This window comes from Haliotis rufescens, unplaced genomic scaffold (genome assembly GCF_023055435.1).
Source record: "Haliotis rufescens isolate VD_foot unplaced genomic scaffold, xgHalRufe1.0.p SCAF_8, whole genome shotgun sequence".
Taxonomy (NCBI): Eukaryota; Metazoa; Mollusca; class Gastropoda; order Lepetellida; family Haliotidae; genus Haliotis; species Haliotis rufescens.
The window spans coordinates 19,815,577-19,835,055 of NW_025964372.1; the positions used below are offsets into that span (position 1 = coordinate 19,815,577).

General features: G+C 38.5%; 1 protein-coding gene across 1 annotated transcript in view; it reads right to left on the reverse strand.

Annotated features, from left to right (window-relative positions):
* LOC124128232 overlaps positions 1-17,037 on the reverse strand; it is a 33,795-nt gene extending 16,758 nt beyond the window's left edge. Inside the window, exons 1-2 of the mRNA XM_048388833.1 lie at positions 16,972-17,037; positions 13,281-13,363 (exon numbers count right to left, since the gene is read on the reverse strand). Coding sequence (XP_048244790.1) covers positions 13,281-13,347 — 67 coding nt within the window. The 5' untranslated portion in view covers positions 13,348-13,363; positions 16,972-17,037. The remainder of the gene's footprint in view (positions 1-13,280; positions 13,364-16,971) is intronic.
* Between the last annotated feature and the right edge of the window lie 2,442 nt (positions 17,038-19,479).

The following is a 19,479-nucleotide window of genomic DNA, read 5'->3' on the forward strand; positions in this document are numbered from 1 at the left end:
TGGATTCATCTGAAACTTAGTACTTATAATCTGTGTCATATGGAGGGGTGCAGTCAAAAGAAAAAATGGTTTTGATTAATTTTCCATTTTTTTAATGAATTTTTCAAACCCTAACGTCCGTCCGAAAACTTTGTCCGCGCTATTTTTCTTAAACTATTCAGTGGATTCATCTGAAATTTAGTACATATAATCTGTGTCATATGGAGGGGTGCAGTCAAAAGAAAAAATGTTTTAATAATTTTCCATTTTTTTAATGAATTTTTCAAACCCTAACCCTATCCTAGCTATTTAATTTCAAACTACTGACACACTAGGCGGATCAGGGGTATTAGTGAGCCACGCTCACTTTTTTCTTGTTAGTTTTAGATCTAGTCTGTGTTTACAAAGGAAATTCTTAGTCTTTCACCATCTGCTGTAATTGCCGCCGTGAACAATTCAATAATATGCAAGCTTTTTAAAGGATTGTAGATATTCAGAATAAATTCAGTTGAATACTAAACCAAGTCTAAAGTTTTATTCTATGACTTTTCTGGAGTTTATACAGAATTACAGCTTTTTAAACATTCTGACAACATACACAAACCTGAAATCCACACGTATATGGTACTATCCGGGGGAACTACATGCATTCTTAAAAGAGGGATATGTCCTTATAAGTGAATTTGTAACATCGTACTTGACAGTAACAATATTACAAGTGGTGTTTCAATTTAATCCTCTAGGTCACACTTACTAGCATACAACAGTCTTACCTTATTCGCCTTCAAACTCAGATCTGTACAACTAAGGATACTCTTTCACAGAATGCAGGCGAATGTATTTATAATAATTTATTATACATGCAAGTGTTTTATGCGTAATGTTTTCCTTTATCATTCAAATTAAAGTTCCATATAATTTGTCATTCTTGTTGAGTCTTCGCTCACAACAGAAAACGATTTTCTCGTATCCTTTATTGCATGTATATTTTGTATTGGAATAACGATGATTATTTTTCAATGTCTGTAAAATGACTTTTGAAGATATTGGGATACTCAAATAGCATAAAGTAATCTAATGATCTCTTTCTTTATATTAGAAGTGGGCACTTCCTTTTCCTAGAAGACGTCTAATTGGAAACAACGTTGTAAATAGTGTTTAATCCTTGCCCGATAAGTTAAACGGGTTTTAATGCCTAAATATGTTTGTATCCTAAGCTTGTGTTTGAATTGTTTAGAATGAAAACGTTTCAGATTTAATAAGCAAAGCGAAATGATACGAGAATCATTTAATCAAGTACATTTAATATCGAAATGTGTTTGTGTCGGACGATATTATCTAGTAAGTATATGTGATTGATCACTTACAGTCGTTAATGGTGTCACAAAACGATCGACATTTCTCTTCTGATACGCTTGATTTCATTGCGATTAAATTTCTCCAAGACCCCATGTGTAGACTTTAAGATGTTGAGATCGCGGCATAAGTCATACATGACAAAACATGTTCAGTTAAAATAATCAATAGTCTCTGATCCTTTTGGGACTTAAACATAAAGCTTAAGCACCAGTTTTATACCTCAACATATTTTTTCCGTGTATTAATGTGGTAATATCGTTTGGACACGACCCTTAACATTTTATTATTGCAGCAGATAGCAGAGCAAAATACGAGCAGTTGATATATAATATGATATAATAGATTTGAAAGTGATGCTTAAACAGTTAATTTGAATCTGAAGGGTATTATGTTCAAGTGGTTTCTGTGATTCTGTTCATGCGCGTACATGTAGTGAGTGAGTGAGTGAGTGAGTATGGTTTTACGCCGCTTTTAGCAATATTCCAGCAATATCACGGCGGGGGACACCAGAAATGGGCTTCACACATTGTACCCATGTCGGTAATCGAACCCGGGTCTTTGTCGTGACGAGCGAACGCTTTAACCACTAGGCTACTCGACCGCTCCCGCGTGTACATGTACATGTGGAACGCAATAACTGAGAATATTGATACAGGGAACCTTTCACTGCTATTATTAACTTAATATATACAAACACTTGGAAGGATAATATATGTAATAAAATCATTTTCATTTACGAGAAGGAAGACAAAGACAAAAACTATCACTATTGTTATAATAATATGCGATAACATCTAATCTGATAATGGTGTAAAACACTTTTGGCAATGCTAAATCTGCCCTGGAAATTTCGTATAATACAGGACCGAATCTGGAGAGCAGAACGGGAACACTTCTTACTAAAAGACTTTGAAAGATTGTACTTGTTGTCGGCATGGTACCTCATGATCAGTGGGCTAGCATTATTAAACCGACATTAGTTATGACGAGTACAAACCGTGCTACTAAACCGTTCACTATTAGTTTATAATTTAGAGAGGAACTGTGTCTTCAACGCAGCATGGCCACATATTTACACTATTCTTTCATGTCATGAGAAAATATATTTCTATATTTTTCGATTTTACACTTTTCCCTTTCCTCTGGACATATAATTATTATTCATTTGTTGTTGGTACTTTTTAATAATGATAAGGATGGTGTAAAAGAGTGGATAAATAGAATTTAAAGTCATTAGGAGAAGCTCTTGGAAATCTTGCAGGGAAAGCTGCCTCTGCACTTCATGGTATATTAAGAAGTATTGTATCCTGGCTCTAGATTGTATTCGCTGAGACTGCTACTTAGCTCAGTCAAAACTATTTATCCAAATCATGAATAAACCTGCCGCAATTCCACCTACTCTAAGTGTTGTTTTCTGATCGATATGTTGTTGATTTTGAGTAACAATATGTGGTGTTTATTCAATTATTGAACGTGGTTGAGATGTTTCTTCTGTGTTTGGCTGAATTAGAACAGATGGCTGTGGTTTGACTATTCCTGTCTCACCCGTGCTTGGGTGAGTTATTAAGACAGTGTTAATATCTGAACTAATACCTAGTGTTTGTTTATCAGTAGTAATTACAATTTTATTATTATAACCTACCACTTGAACAATCTAAAGTTCCATGTTACTCGGTAACCTGTCCCCAAAACATAGTCTACATTACCACCAGCATACTGTAGAGCATCTTGATATGGGTTGTTAGCCGAAGGTGGATCAACAGGTGACGAAATAGCATCTTCTACGTTTTCAGCAAACTGTTTTTGTGCAACAAATGCTGCGCATCCACCAATGATGTTTGTACGTGTTTGCGCCTGAGCCCCAACAACAGCCCATACATACGTTCTGACTGAGTCATTAAGTCTTTCAATACCGGGGTGAGTAATAACTTCTGATTTATTTAAGATGAATTCCAAACATTTTCAGCATCTTGTTGCTGCTCAACCTATTGAACAGCGAATACAACTCCACCCTCAAAGCTCATAGGATCATCTCTCCACTCGTTACTCGAGAGAGCAATGTCCTATCGAAGCCAACCACTTTTCAATGAACTATTGCTGACTTCTTGAACAGAACGTGTGCCACTGTATGGGATACCTAGACCATGATTAACTCCATGCAGACGCCAATCTATATGTGTTGAAATAACGAATTCACCACACATATGTTCATATGCCCGCTGATTGTATTGATTAAATTGATGGATTCCACCCTGGGGTAATGGTTGCCTTATATCTGCAAGGATACGTCTAATCTGATAGTATATATGAAAAAAGAAACACACACACACACACACACACACACACACACACACACACACACACACACACACACACACACACACACACACACACACACAGAGAATATGAAATTGTCAGTCCTTTATGGTGTAAAAGACCTATATGGAGTCTCCCTGATCCACACATCATAGTAATTGTAGGTATATTGCGATCAGATCATCTCTGTGCCTGAGATTTCGGTTTAGTCTGTTAAGGTATTAAAAAAACAAGGTGCATTCGCGCATTTACTCTAAAGATATTTCTATCATGTTTCCCGTTCAAGTAATTAGTGTTTACATGAGTTCAATACACAATCTCAGTCTTGTAACTATTTGGGTCTGACAGTACCAATATAATATATTAAGGATTTTTATACCAATTCACTATATTGTTGATGTGAAATTCGTCATTATCAATAAATAGGACAGACTGAATAGGTTATTACAGACAGATGTTCAAAAGTCGCAATGGCCATGGATACTCGTTATGTGTTTTATGTCATGTTCATGTTGTCATTTATGTCAAGTAGGCAGGCACATTCTTGGTATCAATAATCGTGTATATGCTCAAACAGTTTTTGTTTTCACATTGTCAATTCAATTTGAAGGAACATTTCACTTCGTTCACTTCTGTCTCCAAAGTCTGTAGACAACTTTCTGGTTCCACTAGACGGTTACTGTAAAATAATTTGGTTTATCAGGGTTGTGTTATGTACTCCAAGTTGTGGGGAAAACTGATGAAACATATGGCTGACATAATAAAAGCTTTCTGATCCTTTGTTTGTCGTTGTACTAATGACTATGATTCACTGATTGTGGCCAATGGTAACAGTAGCCTCTGTCCCGCTCAGAGACAAACATCAACACATAGAGGTCAGGAAGTTATGTAACCGTCAAGGCAATGAGAGACATGTGGTGGAAGGAATAGCCTTGCTGTGGACCTACTGACATCATGATCAGTCTGGCCAGAATGATTGGAGCGCCATTTTATCTCATTTTGCTGTTAAAATTCTGTGGAAATATGTTTGTCCTATGAAGTAGGACGACTTTATCACTATAATTCGGGTAATCGGGCCACAATAGATAGATCTCATGTGTTAACAATGAAGACCATACACAAGGAGACAGTCCTTGGTTAAAGAATAACACCCGCTGTCCCTGTAAATACATTGACGTGCAACGTGTGTGCAGATGTTTCTACCACTACATATTCGTGTAACACGCATTTAAGAAACAAAATCATATCTGGAAGGTTATTTCGGTATGAACTGCATGTCACCATGATACATGTCAACTTATGAAAAATCGTCAAATTATATATGCGCATAAAGTTAAACTGAAGCAATTTGAAATAATACCACAGATATTATTTAGGTTTTAAGTCTGTGTTGTAGTTATGAATGTAGGACACTGAAATTTAAATAATCAGTCAGGCGCTGTGAAGGGTAAAATGATTAAGTTTATTACCAATTAATATAACGCATTATTTTGGCAATCTTACATTATTCTAATTCAAGGGGCTTTCTTCCCCTGCTTTTGTGTTCCACGGTCAAAGGGACGCTACTCTTCCTGGTTTAATAGTGCAAGGCACGTTATTAGTGTATTATTCAGTCTCTGTTCTTCACATGCACTAAACAAAGTGAAGTAATCCATGTCGCAGCTGAATTTAGTTGCTTCATTCTTTTTTTCATTCACACAACCACACAAGTAACACGCATTTTTATTTCCACACGTAATTTTGTCAATGTTGTTGGGAAGAGAGATGTCGGGTCGTCGGAGAAGCAGGCGGAGGGGTAGTGCACCAAGCAGGTAGTCGTCGTAAGCAAGAAGGTCTGCTCAGTGGCGTCGAGGGTCGCAGAAAGTTGCTCCAAACGATGCGACGTCTGAGAGTGCTTTTCATAGAGACCACGTGGTCCCAGAGGCTATCGACGAGATAACGCCTGTTACCACTACTCCTTCCGGAGGTGAGTCGGTGCAAATTGTTTTTTTATCCTAACAATGCATATACCCCATCAGTTAACTCACAAATGTATCCTCCCGGAATTTCAAATCATGCCCCTCAATCCAAGTATCGTAACAATACTCCTAGCATGGTTAGTAACCCAAATCATGCCTCAATCCAAGTATCGTAACAATGCTCCTAGCATGGTTAGTAACCCAATTGCTCTTCATAATTCACAAGGCATTCCCATGTTTCAAAACGTTGATATGTTAAATATGCCACCACCTACAACAACACAAAGTGTGGATGATAACCTGGATTGTAATGTCGCTGTCAATATTAAAAACAAAATATGGAATGGTGAGTACATTTATTTCGCACTATTGCTTAAACAAGACAGAGATTTGATGGATTGTATGCCAACTTCGGCAGTATTCATCAGTACAGATGGACAGCTGGAGTTGAGGCCCAAGTTTTAAGGCAGGAGAATTGAGAACATTTTTGATTGGACAACGGCTTTCACAACTTACATGAGTATTTATGTCTAGCACAGGATGGACATGGTTCAAGGTTTACTGAAGCACATGAATACTGTCCCTTTAGCAGCGTCTCGTCATACTGGATTTGGATGGAGAACCTATGATGAACAATATCGTCTTCGCCAGGCTCGTGACCTGTCTCTACCCTGGGGAAAATTGAATGTGGATTTGTGGATGTTGTTTGTACAGACACCTTACCATCAACAGGTCAGTTCTGAGTTTTCTGGATTTCAAAAACGACACGTCAGCACATTTCAGGGCAAATTACAACGACCGGCAAGGAACACATGTAACAACTTCAATCAGAGCAAGGGCTTTAGACAAAAGTGCAAGTACCGACATAGCTGTTCCGCGTGTGGAAGCGATGCCCATTCAGCCTGCAGATGTACATCAGCCAGCACTCCTGCCAGAGTTATACAAGCTCGGTCGAACACCAGGCAGTAGTCGAGATCATTAACAAGATGACCTCAAGATCAGATTCAGTTATGTCTTTGATTAGGCACCTTGTCCTAAGTGTTGTTTGGAGTCGAATATCACAATTAGAGGCGAGTACATTGAGGGGAAAAGAATGTTCTTGCTGATGCACTTTCACGTTTTCAGTTAGAGAAATTCCGGCAGATTTGGCGGCAACTTTTATACCAGACTCAGTTTGGAAGATTGTGGAAGAGAAGTAAAACGATTACTAGTGGCGGCTATTTCACACAATATGAGGAAGGCTTACCAGGGAGCAGTAACCAGTTTTTCACGCTTTCGACAACATTTCAACTTTCCTTATCTTTGGCCGGCACCGTCAGGACAACTTACAACATTTATTGCATTTTTGGCCCTAAAAGGTTTGGCCCACTCGACACAGTGTCAGCACCTATCAGCGGTAAGCTACCAACATAAACTCACAGGATTTTAAGATACCACAAGCAATTTTTATCGTCTGAAAGATGTTGGAATGCTCCAAACGACTCAAGGGTCATAGGGACGGCAGGGTTCCAATCGTGTATTCCATATTGATTAAGATGCCTCAAGCTCTTGATGCTCTTTGAAGTTCTCTATATGAAGCTATTTTGTTTACAACAGCATTTTTTCTGGCCTTTTTAGGTTTCAGGAGAGTTGGCGAATTGGTTTACACTGACCATCTTCATTTGGAACGACCTCTTAGGATTTCAGATATCACAGTCCAGAGGACATTTTTAGAAGTAACCGTGAGATCGTCAAAGGCAGATCAGTTAGCAAGTGAAATATGCCGACTAAAAGCAATGAAGCAATACCTTGCGTTTCGTCCAGCGGGTTCAGTTTTTCTGTTTTGCCATTGGAACTGTCAACCTTTAACAAGATACCAGTTTGCAGCTATGGTTTCCAAATGCATCAGATATATGGGACTCGATCCATGTAAGTTCAAACACACTCGTTCCGCATTGGAGCTGCCACTACTGCCGCAGATTTGTGGGGTCGATGGAAGTCTAAGGCGTACTCAACTAACATTAGACTCTTAACTTTGAATGCACAATCAATAACTTCAGGTAATTTGATATTTATAAATGATAACATCTTTCCGAAGTGGGAAATGCATTGTTTGTAAACACTTTACAAGAGGCTTTTCAGCACTTCATGGCAGATACTGAAGTAAAAAGTAAGGTATGTTTTGGCTAATTAATATCTTACACCATAACAGTAATCACACTGCAAGTATTGGAGGAGATGTGTATAGACACATCTCGTGGCGGAACACTTTTGGGCTGGGAGTAGTGATTTTTGTGTTTTTAGGTCTTTGGGGCATACCCTCTAGGCCCTATTGTATAATGGTGGTTGTGGAGCCTACAGCAGACCCCCTATGCGCTTTTCCCTGGGGGGTCCCATCATTTGGCTCCGTATGGATTTGCTGTTCTGTCCGGGCACCTTCGGGTTGACAGTCAGCCTTGTTTAGCGTTTCCCAGCCCAGGAGTGTTCTCCAGTCCTTGTACTTTTCTGTATATAAACCTCTGGCCTTACATCCAACTCAAGTCTTTGTGTTTTTTCTTGCAATGGTGCAGCATCTACTTCTGCAAAAGCATTATCCTAAAATAATTTGGAACAAGAGGTATTTTACTAGATGTTGTTTCAAAGATAATTAATATGACACATCACAGATATTGTCATAAGGACGAAAAAAACATTTTAGCCAAATATAGGAAGAGTATTCCATGTCAGCATCTGTGCTATCGGTGTTTATGTAAGTTGTCACAGATGATTTGTATCACAGCATGAACTCAACAGATCATTATTATATCCCAGTGTTTTTTTAGAGTTATTCAATCTCGTATTCCTTTTTTAAACCTACAAGGTTCTTGTAAACTCACACGCACAAACACACATACACGCGCGCACATACACACCAAAATTTGAACATAGCACAGCACCATTGGTAGATCCCGATTGCAATTTTAACTATATCCGTATATTAAGTGAGCACAGGTCGTTCACCAGAAATTCCCATAGACGACGACAATCACATTGCAGAGAAGTGTTAGTTTGCTAAAGTTTGATGTAATTCCTTTTATATTGATGCATATTCATATCAGCCAGACATGTATTTTATCCGTAGAAAGGCGGTCAAGCCTACCGTACAATTCACAGTTACAATTAATTTATAAACTACCTCGGAACAAAATGAAATGTTTCTTCCTTTATCCTTTCAAACTTGAGAAGCCCGCATGACGTAAATATTTTTAAAATAGATCTCTTGTCTCTGTCCAATAATTAGATTCATGATTTACAGTATTCGTAAAGATTATTTAACAATTAGCCACAATTAGAGCCTTTGGTAGGAGTAGATGATAAGCATAGATTTGCTAAGTATTTTAAGATATTCATGCTAGCTCAAAAGAAACTTTGATTTATGTTTGTAGTACACCCCCAAAATAGGGATTACACAAGTGATATATTAAGATGACATACAACTTATACTTACTTACGTGTATAAACTACTATCAAACAGTGAGGATAACAGGTGTTTGCAAAAAGGTGAGAGTATCCTGCACAACCGGTGGAACAAACACATGCAAAGGCAAGTTAGTTGTTAAACACGAAAAACACGGAAACGTATGGCACAAGTCAAAACAGAGAATTTCATCGGACATAACTCCAGTTGCTATGTGTTGCTGATTAAGCGCAAAGATATAAACTCTCACTGACTGCTCAGAAACATTCATGTAATATTAGTAATATTCAAATAGGTGTACTTATTCTTGGTGTGTGTGACGTGGATGCATATATATATATAAGCAACCAATTTATTTGGATTAGGGTCCACTGGTATCCCTTCAGCAAGTGCGAATCAGGTCCTAACACATCTGTTTTGTCATGTATCACGCGGTATACAGTCTAATCTCGCTTATCCGGACAATTGCTTTTTCTAAAAGGTCTTGAAAGGAAAGTTAACTTACAAAGTTGTAATATACGTGAAAGGCTTATTGTTGCTGATTAAGCGCAAAGATATAGACTCGCACTGACTGCTCAGTGACATTTATGTAATATTAGTAATATTCAAATAGGTGTACTTATTCTTGGTGTGTGTGTGACGTGGATACATATATATAAGCAACCAATTTATTTGGATTAGGGTCCACTGGTATCCCCTTAGCAAGTGCGAATCAGGCCCTAACACATCTGTTTTGTCATGTATCACACGCTGTACAGTCGAACATCGCTTATCCGGACAATTGCCTTTTATAAAATGTTGTCCAGATAAACGAGTTTCTGGATATCTGAATACCTTGTTAATTGACCAGAAGTCCTTCCCCTACCTCAATTCTACCGAGGCATGTGTGAAATGAATGGCAAAAATATGATTTATGAAGGATCGACCATTTACTAATAAAATACATTGTGCTGTACAGACCTACACAGAATGCTTGTGACAGCACACTGCATTATTGAAACGGCTAAAGAAATGCATATGTACCCTAGTTTAGACTATGCACTTGTTTTGTGTACAGATGTGACGGCGAGGTTAGGGCAACCTGACACACATGAGCATTAATAGCCATGTTTACCTGTACTAGTTGACTGCTAAGGTTGAACTCATTCATGTGTGAAAAATGTTGTGGAGGCATCTGTACATCTTCTTTGCATTGTTAAAGTACATCAAGATGAGTCATCATATACATTCATACATATTTGTTGAGCTCGCAACCATGAAGTGTAGCCAGGACATTTCCTCGAAAGTATGGGCGGCCATGTAGCTTCAATATCTTAATAAGTTATATCACTGAACATTAGTCAAGGTGTATTCAGTAAACAAAGATCTGAGGGGCTGTATTTCCTTCATAGAACACGCGCTGCGTTCATCACAGTTTGTGACTTTCTAATCTAATTGGGAATCATGCAGTTGTTAGGCTTACGGATACTAACCAACTAGCACCTGATTCGCAGGTAGGTTTTGTTAAGATTTGTTATCTTGTTCTCTCTCTACCCTCTACTTCCTTAATCACAATTTAAATCCTAAATAGACTTTCGGGCCTAACACTGTGGCAATTTTAGACCCTCTGCTTCTGTATTTACTTGAGCTCATTTCCCCTAATGTTTACATCATCTCATAAGACTAAGTCATCAATGATGTCAAAGCTGTCTGACATGTTTCTTATGAACAGTTTATGAAGCTAAACAATGTCCAATTGATTTAAGCACACAAATATGCGCTATCCATTTGATCGACGTTTGTATGTGATTTTTGGGGAGAGGAGGTGCTAACTACTACTTAAAAACAGCGATCATATTGGATTACAAATGAGATGGTGATAAGGCTCAGGTTATGAAACAATCTGAACTCACAGTATTGAATTACTACACAATACACTGCCTTGGACCCCAGCTTCAATGGCTACATGATCAGAGTGCAAAGATTGTTTGTCAATGAGATAAGCTATATTGTTAGATTTAGTTCTCAGGATATTAGTTCTTGAAATGCATGACGTAGCAGTCCCCTCATGTACTCAATATATGCTATTTCGGTATCCAAGTATCTTCAGGCGACATTTCCCAGACAGTGGAAAATATTCATCCTTATTCCAACACAATATTTACAAGCAAATGAGGAAAAGAGACAAACGATTTCTGTCCACAATGACTTCAAGTGTTCATTTCCGATGTGAGATATTGTGTTTAATTGTATATAGTGAGTGAGTGAGTTGGGTTTAACGCCGCTTTTAACAGTATTCCAGTTTTATCACGGCGTGTCAGCTTAATGTGGGAGGAAAGCCCGAAGTGATGCAGGTCTCAGACGTTTACCACTTCGGTGAAAACCACGAGCACGGGTATGGTTCTGACAAACCTAGACACATAATTGGGGCGAACCGGGATTCGAACCCACAATCATAGGTTTCTGGCGTGCCCAAGGGACGCAACTCTGCACAGCGAATCGCGGCGCCTTAGACGACTGGGCCACCCGTGCCCCCTTAATTGTATATAGCGTGGAAGTGGCAATAAGTATGGCACTTGTGCCCCATCCCTTTCTTTTCTTGGACAATAAAATATATTTGGTACAAATAAGAAAACCCCACATACATCATATCATATTACATGTCTCTTATTCCTGTGTGTAGTATATTAGATAAACTGCAAAAAACAGAATATTATTATTATAACATGGTTTTTATTTGTATTGTTTAGGATGTTACAAAATTAAACATATCTCTTTCTTTTGAGTCATTGTTGTTTAACGCCGCATCAACAATCGTCTAGCTATTCTCGTCTATTGTTTCCAAGAATTATGGCTCACATTTAACCGTCCCGTTATTTTGCAGATTGTTCTCTTCATTGGTGAAATGGCACACACCTAAATCATATTCGCTTCCCCCAACATTGTTAAATATGTATGCAAACTGATCAACATGTCTTTATGATATTTGATAAGAACGTGATTTTATGGAATGTGTCAAGGCTACCATATCGCTTTACTAAGACGCGTGTGCGAGCATGTGCACGTGCATGTATATTTGTATATGCGAGGTGCTCGCGTCTCAGCTTGCATTATAGTGTTTTATTTAACCAGAACCTTCACAGAAAGGTTAATGGGGGCATATGAACCTTGTTGGCAAAGGTTTCAGCATAAGTGAAATTATAGTTAACCCAATATTTAAAATGTTGGAAACGTATCATCATCTTATTTTAGTACCGATAATATGAGCATTAACTATTCAAATGCAAACCCTCGATATCCGGAATGATACATAACTTTCTAAGGCGTGAAAAGATTTGAAAATTATATATTTACAAATGTTTTCCCACCTAAGGAAACGTTCATATTTCAAAACCTAGTACACTTATAAAGGACTAGGAAAGCTCAGTACCTATTACAATTAAAAGGTATGCATTCGAATACTTTATGATCAAGTATTTACTTGGGTATTATTTCGTACCTTGGAAATGTCTAAAAGTCCGGTCAGAGCATTCAGGACAATGGTGCTTGTGCATACAACAATACACGGTGATCATATGTCTCAAAGTTGAAGCTCCATATCAAATAAACGCCCAAAGTGAATTCATATCGGAAAACACCACATAAAGCCGGTCACAGCATACATTTCCTATTATATTTGCGTTTGTTTCAATGGTGTTAAATCCGGCTTTTAGAAACTTCTAATGTGTTTCAAGATAGAGAGCAAACTTGTTACGATTCAAAATATGTATATCAAATACTAATCACAAATAATCAGTCATTGTGTTATGTGTTTAAAATACTACATTGACAATTATCTGGTCATCTCCATTTTATTGAATAACAGTAACTCCAACGTATGTTTCTTGACATCCCCTGAGGCGGTCTGGTAGCTGGGTGGTTAAAGCGTTCGCTCGTCATGCCAAAGACCCGGGTTCGATTCCCGATATGGGTATAATGTATGGAGCCTATTTCTGGTGTCCCCCATCGTGATATTGCTGGAATATTGCTAAAAGCAGCGCAAAACCATACTCACTCACTTGACATCCCCTACAGTGTGAAATCCAAAGCTGAGTGAAAAGCTGACTTAAAGGGCATGTCATTCTTTGTAATAATACAGTTAATGTATAAATTCCAAAAAGAAATTTACTCTGGTAAAGGATCCGTATCAAATGGATGATACATGTTTTTATATTGCAGATACTGGGGTAATAAAGCACAACAGAGATACTTACCCATGCCACTCTGCAGGACCGTCAAAAGAACCACCAAACTGAAGCGCTTGTAAATCATCCTCTCCATAGTCTGTTCCTGGTTCCTATCAAAACAAAGGATGAAGATCCTAAATGTCTACAGAGATGGCTGGTGGGAAAATCATTCCGCATCTGAGGGAGAGAACATCCCGTCACTGATAAGGCCTACATATACATGTACACCAAGGTGTTACATCCTTGTTTTGTTAGTGAGAATATATCAGAAAGAATGTTTCAAAGTCCATGTGTGTCAGATGGCTACAAGGAAGTTCTATTTCATCCCTGCGAGTGAGTACTTTGACGACGCAGTCAACAACGTTCAAGCCAGATCAGGAATCGAATCGTAGAAGTGTGACAGCAGCGATAGTACGACACGACAAGTTGATAGCGTGACACGACATAGGGATAGAACGACATGTTATGGTGATAACATGACATGCTATCACGATGAAGCAAAAGATCCATAAAGCGATATGGTCACGCGATACGATGATATGGCAAAAGAACAGCACGGCAATAGAGTAATAATTTCATATGACAATATGATGGTATGACAACAGACCGATATTGTGTAATTGCGGTATGACCATGTGAGGACATGACAACACTTTTAACTGAAACTGAGGCTGACTGGCCAATTGCAAATGCAAGGAACATAATATTATGGAAATGACCCAAAGTAGTGGCAGAGCGACATCATTACCCGAACCATAAAAATATACATGATATATTTCATACCTTGCTGTCTTCACATACATAGTTAATAATTAAATTTTCATTGTTCGAATCGTTCAAAGCGCAACAACAAGAATGGTAACACCACATTACAATAGGATCAATGCGCGTTCATGGTGGGGTGGTTTTGACTGGTAGCATCTGTTTTACCTGTGACGTCTCACTGATGCTCAACGGAACAACCTCGTAGGTCGATTGGAAACAGAAGACTTGCAGTCAGTTGTAGCCAGGATATTGAAATGTGTGCGAAGACACAAACAATTCCTCTAGTATCGATTCGAAAAGCATGGCACGTCAATTAACTGACCCAGGTCGAGCCGTCCCCGTGTTACAATGGCTTCCAAGGTCCGCTTCATACGGCTACGTTATTTGCAATTCTCAAATTGCGAAAGATATCTGACCAGACAGCGTCGAAACGCCTTCGTAACGCAGAGCTCGACGGCCTGTCAGACAAAGGTGTTGTTTTGACGTCAACTGAGCCGCAAGCAGTATCTGCCCCAAACAGCGATGAAACATTGTTCAGCGACGTTTGGTTAAGTGATTTATGCCGTACTAAGAATATGGGTAAGCCAGGATGCACCAACATCTGCAGATCGACAGATTTGGCTTTGGCAGCAAAATAATGTAGGCGAATTTCTCTCTCACTGGTAGAATATACCTAGTGCCAGGCAACTGAACGACCAAACGCTATTGTGATGAAACACTTCAGCCGCATGTTGTTTCCACCAAGTTATCCTTCAGCACGACAATGCTAGACAGCATACAGCTACATGTGTAACTGTTGATCTAACTTATTTGAAATCAAAAGGCAGGAGAAGTACTAGTATTCTCATCTTTCGGGAAATAAAACATGCAAGAGAAAGAGTTTGAAAGAAAAACAGGCCGCAAACTTTTGAGAATTTATTTTACGCTGCTCCCCATAGTACATAGTGCTTTTTGAAGCTATCTTCTTGGACAAAATAAATGTACTTACCGCAAGCTCCCACTTTGATCTTGTCACTTCAGACAACGAATCGTAAAAGAGAACTCCTGTATATAGACGAATATACATATTATTTTAACAGACGTGTTGTACATGAATACAAAAGAAGGCGTCAAAATCCTTTTTATATACAACCTCGATCAACTTCTTTTCCCTCTTATCAAAATAGGTTCCATACAAATATCTTACATAAGACACAAAACGTGGATTCATAATTCATTGTTAACAATTAATTATAACGAAGCAATGATTATTTTCGACGTTTTTCCGTGGGGCTTCGGGGCAGTATAGGTATCAGATTTGGGCACAGCGTCATTGTTGTCCTAATAACTAGTTTATATCAATCAGCCGTAGCATTTAATGCTCTTTGGTTGATAATCTAAAATACACTTACACTTGCTGCACATTTTAAGTGAGACTGATACCTTAGATTACAGATTAGGTAATTTTAACTGTAGCCCTATCAAGTTAGTGAGCACATGTTTGTGGCCCAAAATTCACGTTCACTACAATCACACTGTAGAGTAGTAGAAGTTGGTGAGCTAAAGGTTCATTTCATTCCCTTTATATTAATGTATATTCATAGCAAACAGACAGGCACTATATTCGTACGAATGTCATGAGGCCCACAGTGCAATTCACACTTACGATTAATTAATAAACCATCTAAGAACGAATGTTTTTTTCTTCTTTTAGCCATTTAAATATAAGTAGTACCCACTAAAATCACTAGAACCATGACCAGTGTATTTAAAACTTTAGTTCTTTGTTCTTAGATGTATGTAATGAAAGAACACTATTTATCAACAATACTTGTTTTTGTGTCAGATATGGATCTATACCTCAATTTTAAGTATTCGAATACTTTTTTTTGTCTTTTTTCGGTAAAAATACATAGTTTGTGCCATTTTATAACAAGAAAAAGATCAAATATAATTTGCTTCCCAAATATTTGTTCAATGAACCGGCAGGTGCGATGAATAAGCCAAACATGGCTTCTGTTGTTGTCGCCCAATTGGTTTGACTTTATATCACCATACCATAAGTGCATATTGTCTGTCAGGATAATTAAAAAATATGACATCTATATGCTGCTTATGATACTAAATTATGTTAAGTACATATGATTGTATGAAGGCTATATCATAAACGTTCTTTCATCTGAAACACTTTTTTGAACTCCAATGTTCAACGTGTGACTGTGAATGTGTCAAACGTAGATTCCTACATGTAGGTGAGGTGAAATTGAGTTTAACGTCGCGTCCAAGATTATTGCACTTATATAGCGACGTGCATGCACGTGTATGTGTGTGTGTGGCTGCTTGTACTAGTCCGGACTGATGCCGATTTATAGTGCTAGCTCACTGAGATACCATGCCGCAGTTTAACATGAATACCCCACTCAGACACAGTATACTGACTCCGAGCCGACCAGTCCTTGTTTTAGCCCCTTAATGCCGAGCGCCAGACAGGGTAACAACAAGTACAATCTTTTAACGTCTTTTTGTATGACGCGGCCCGGGATCGAACCCTGGACCTTCCGCTCTCCGGGCGGACGCTCTACCACAAGACCACGGAGGCGGTCTCCTACATGTAGGTGTACACCTTGAAGAAGATTAAGGGTAGTCCTGATTTCTCAAGCAGAAAGGGCATGTCAAACAAACAACACACCAGGGACTGTCACGTCAAGGCGGAATGACCTACTTTATTTTGTAACTGATACTTCCGCGTTGCCAACTTTGTTAGATCGTAATACGGCCCAGTGATAACACAACAATGTCTTGAGTCAAGGTTGTTTATTCGGTTGTATATTCGATAACATGTGTGCACACATCAGCACTGTCAACCAGACTAACGTTTAACCGCCCCTCAATCACCCCACCCCACCGCACCCCACCAAACACAGCAACTTACCTACCTTACGTCATATATACTATCACATTGAACATTACTTACCAGTTACAAGTTATACTGGCGACATCTAACGCGATCACTCGCTGGGCGCCGTTATCTTGAATGGAGTCTCGCGAGATCTCTTTATATATTTAAGACCTAACGCTTAACATCCCCCCCCCCCCCCCCCCAGCACACACACACACACAAACACCCCTTTGAAACATTGCCCACGCCAGCTACAACAGCTCTAGTGTCAAAGATTAATTCGTCTTGAGTAATCTACATGAATGGAGATAGTCAAAATGAGCTCACAAAAGAATAAGTACTTAAGTATGTATATATACATACACACGATAGGTGCTTTACGCATTGTCTGACAACAATAATGAACGAGATTAATGTAACAGTAAAGAGTTCACATTCAGTAAAATCGCAGTTCATAAAGCATTTAATAAAAGATGCAAAGAAATAATCACAAAAACAACGAGACACTGACATCATAGAGTCATAGTGGATCACTGTTCATTGGACACAGTCCTTCAGCCACAATATGCCGTACGCCTGTGACGTATACATGTTACAGACATTACATATTCACAGTTCATAGTTCATGGTTCACTGTTCACTGAACAGTCACGGCGGGGGCCGTCTCATTCTTCTCCCTTCCTCTAATAGAAGACTGCTGGGTAACACAGGCACAGAGAAGTCAATTTCTGTAAAGGAATGTTACTCATTTCACCGTTGAGAAAGACAAAATCCATTACTACCCGGTACTGTTTTTCACTTGAATGAACAATTCTCGTCTTTAATTTGTTGAGGAGTGTCTGAGGCACAGGGTTGCACATTATTGCTCAATTTGAGTCTATTACTATGGACTACAATCTTCTTATGGTTAAAATTCTATAGTTCACAACAAAAAGGTTTGAAAGTATTTGGGGGTGGTCGGGTAGCCTACTGGTTAAAGCGTTTGCTCGTCACGCTGAAGACCCGGTTTCGATTCCCGACATGGATACAATGTGTGAAGCCTATTTCTGGTGTAAAACCATAACCATCACTCACTTGAAAGTATTTAATAGGGTCCATCCAAATGCAGAAACAATTTATGGCATTCTCCTGTTGGTACAGTAGAACAAAAAAAGTATTTAAAAAATCCCCCGCTTGAAATGGTTTAGCATCAACTTTGCTATCATAATACCAATGATGCTGGGATGATCTTCCTTCACTATTTCATCAGCCTTGGTAATCCGTGACTCCATTTCGTCCACAAATTTCCCCTTTTCTTCCATATTTGTCTGTTCCCCTGTTGGTCCATACATGATATCTATTGGTAGATTAATTACTCTTCCAAGCACATGGTAGTTTGGAGTACTATTGGAAGAACTGTGTACACTGAAGTTATAAGCCTTTGTCACCAGAGACAGATGTTCATCTCAGTCACAGTAATTTTTAGCAATATACTTGCTCAACATATCTCCAATAGTGCTCATAAAGGGCTCCCCCATTCCTTGAGAGTTCGGGTGATATGGACTAGTACGTTTTTTGTGATACCAAGTTCCCCACACATAGATTTGAATACTAGTGATTCAAAGTTTCTCCCTTGGTTAGAATGCAGATTTTTTTTTAACTCCATACCAACTAGCAAAACCGTACACAAGATGTTTTTGGACAGTGTGTGCTCTCTGATCTGGTGTAGGATAGCATTCCACATGCTTTGTAAAATAGTCCATAACCACCACAATAAAACGGTTACCTACTTTCTGTATCTGGCAGCGGGCTTGTAATGTCTACTGCAATCCTTTCTGGTTGATGTACAACTGGACCGGATGTTTTCATTGACAGTGCTTTTTGAGATTTGAAAGCTTTCCTTTTCACACACTGCACATAGCTACCACGTTTCGTCTGAGCCGAATTACATATCCGTTGGCGTTCGCCTGTCTTTTTTGTGGATGCCTCAAAAATAATGTTCAAAGCAATTCCCTATTTTGACTTGTATCATACGTTCCCTTGTTTCTATCAGGTGATCAATTGACAGGTCTTTGCATTTAACTTTTCGCGAACACCTGCTTATGACTATGGAAATAGTTGTGTCGTTTTTATCTGAAACGTGTATAGTTTTTGGTCCTGATATCAAATGGTGATGATGCCAGGACCCACCGGTGGCACTTGTCATAAACACATGCAAAGGGAAATCAATTTTTCACCTGAACAAACACAGGCATATATGATGGTACAAGTCAAGACAAGTAAGGAGTCTGCAGTACCCCGCAGTTGTTACAAATGATGAACGTCGCTTTATAACTTTGCAAAGAAGTTTATTGAAGGATGGAAATAAGCTTATTCTAAGAAAATAAAACATATAAGAAACATGTATGGTTCTAGCAGGTTAAAATTGGAATCACAATCAATATTCAGAAATCTCCAAACGAAACATTACTTTTCAAAGCTTCATGAAATACTTTACTGAAATTTATTTCATGTGAAAACATCAGATCTAAACAAAATCATCTTAAAAAAGCCTCAAGATTATTTAAAAATGTTTAAAGTGGTCTTAAAATTTAGAAACAGCCT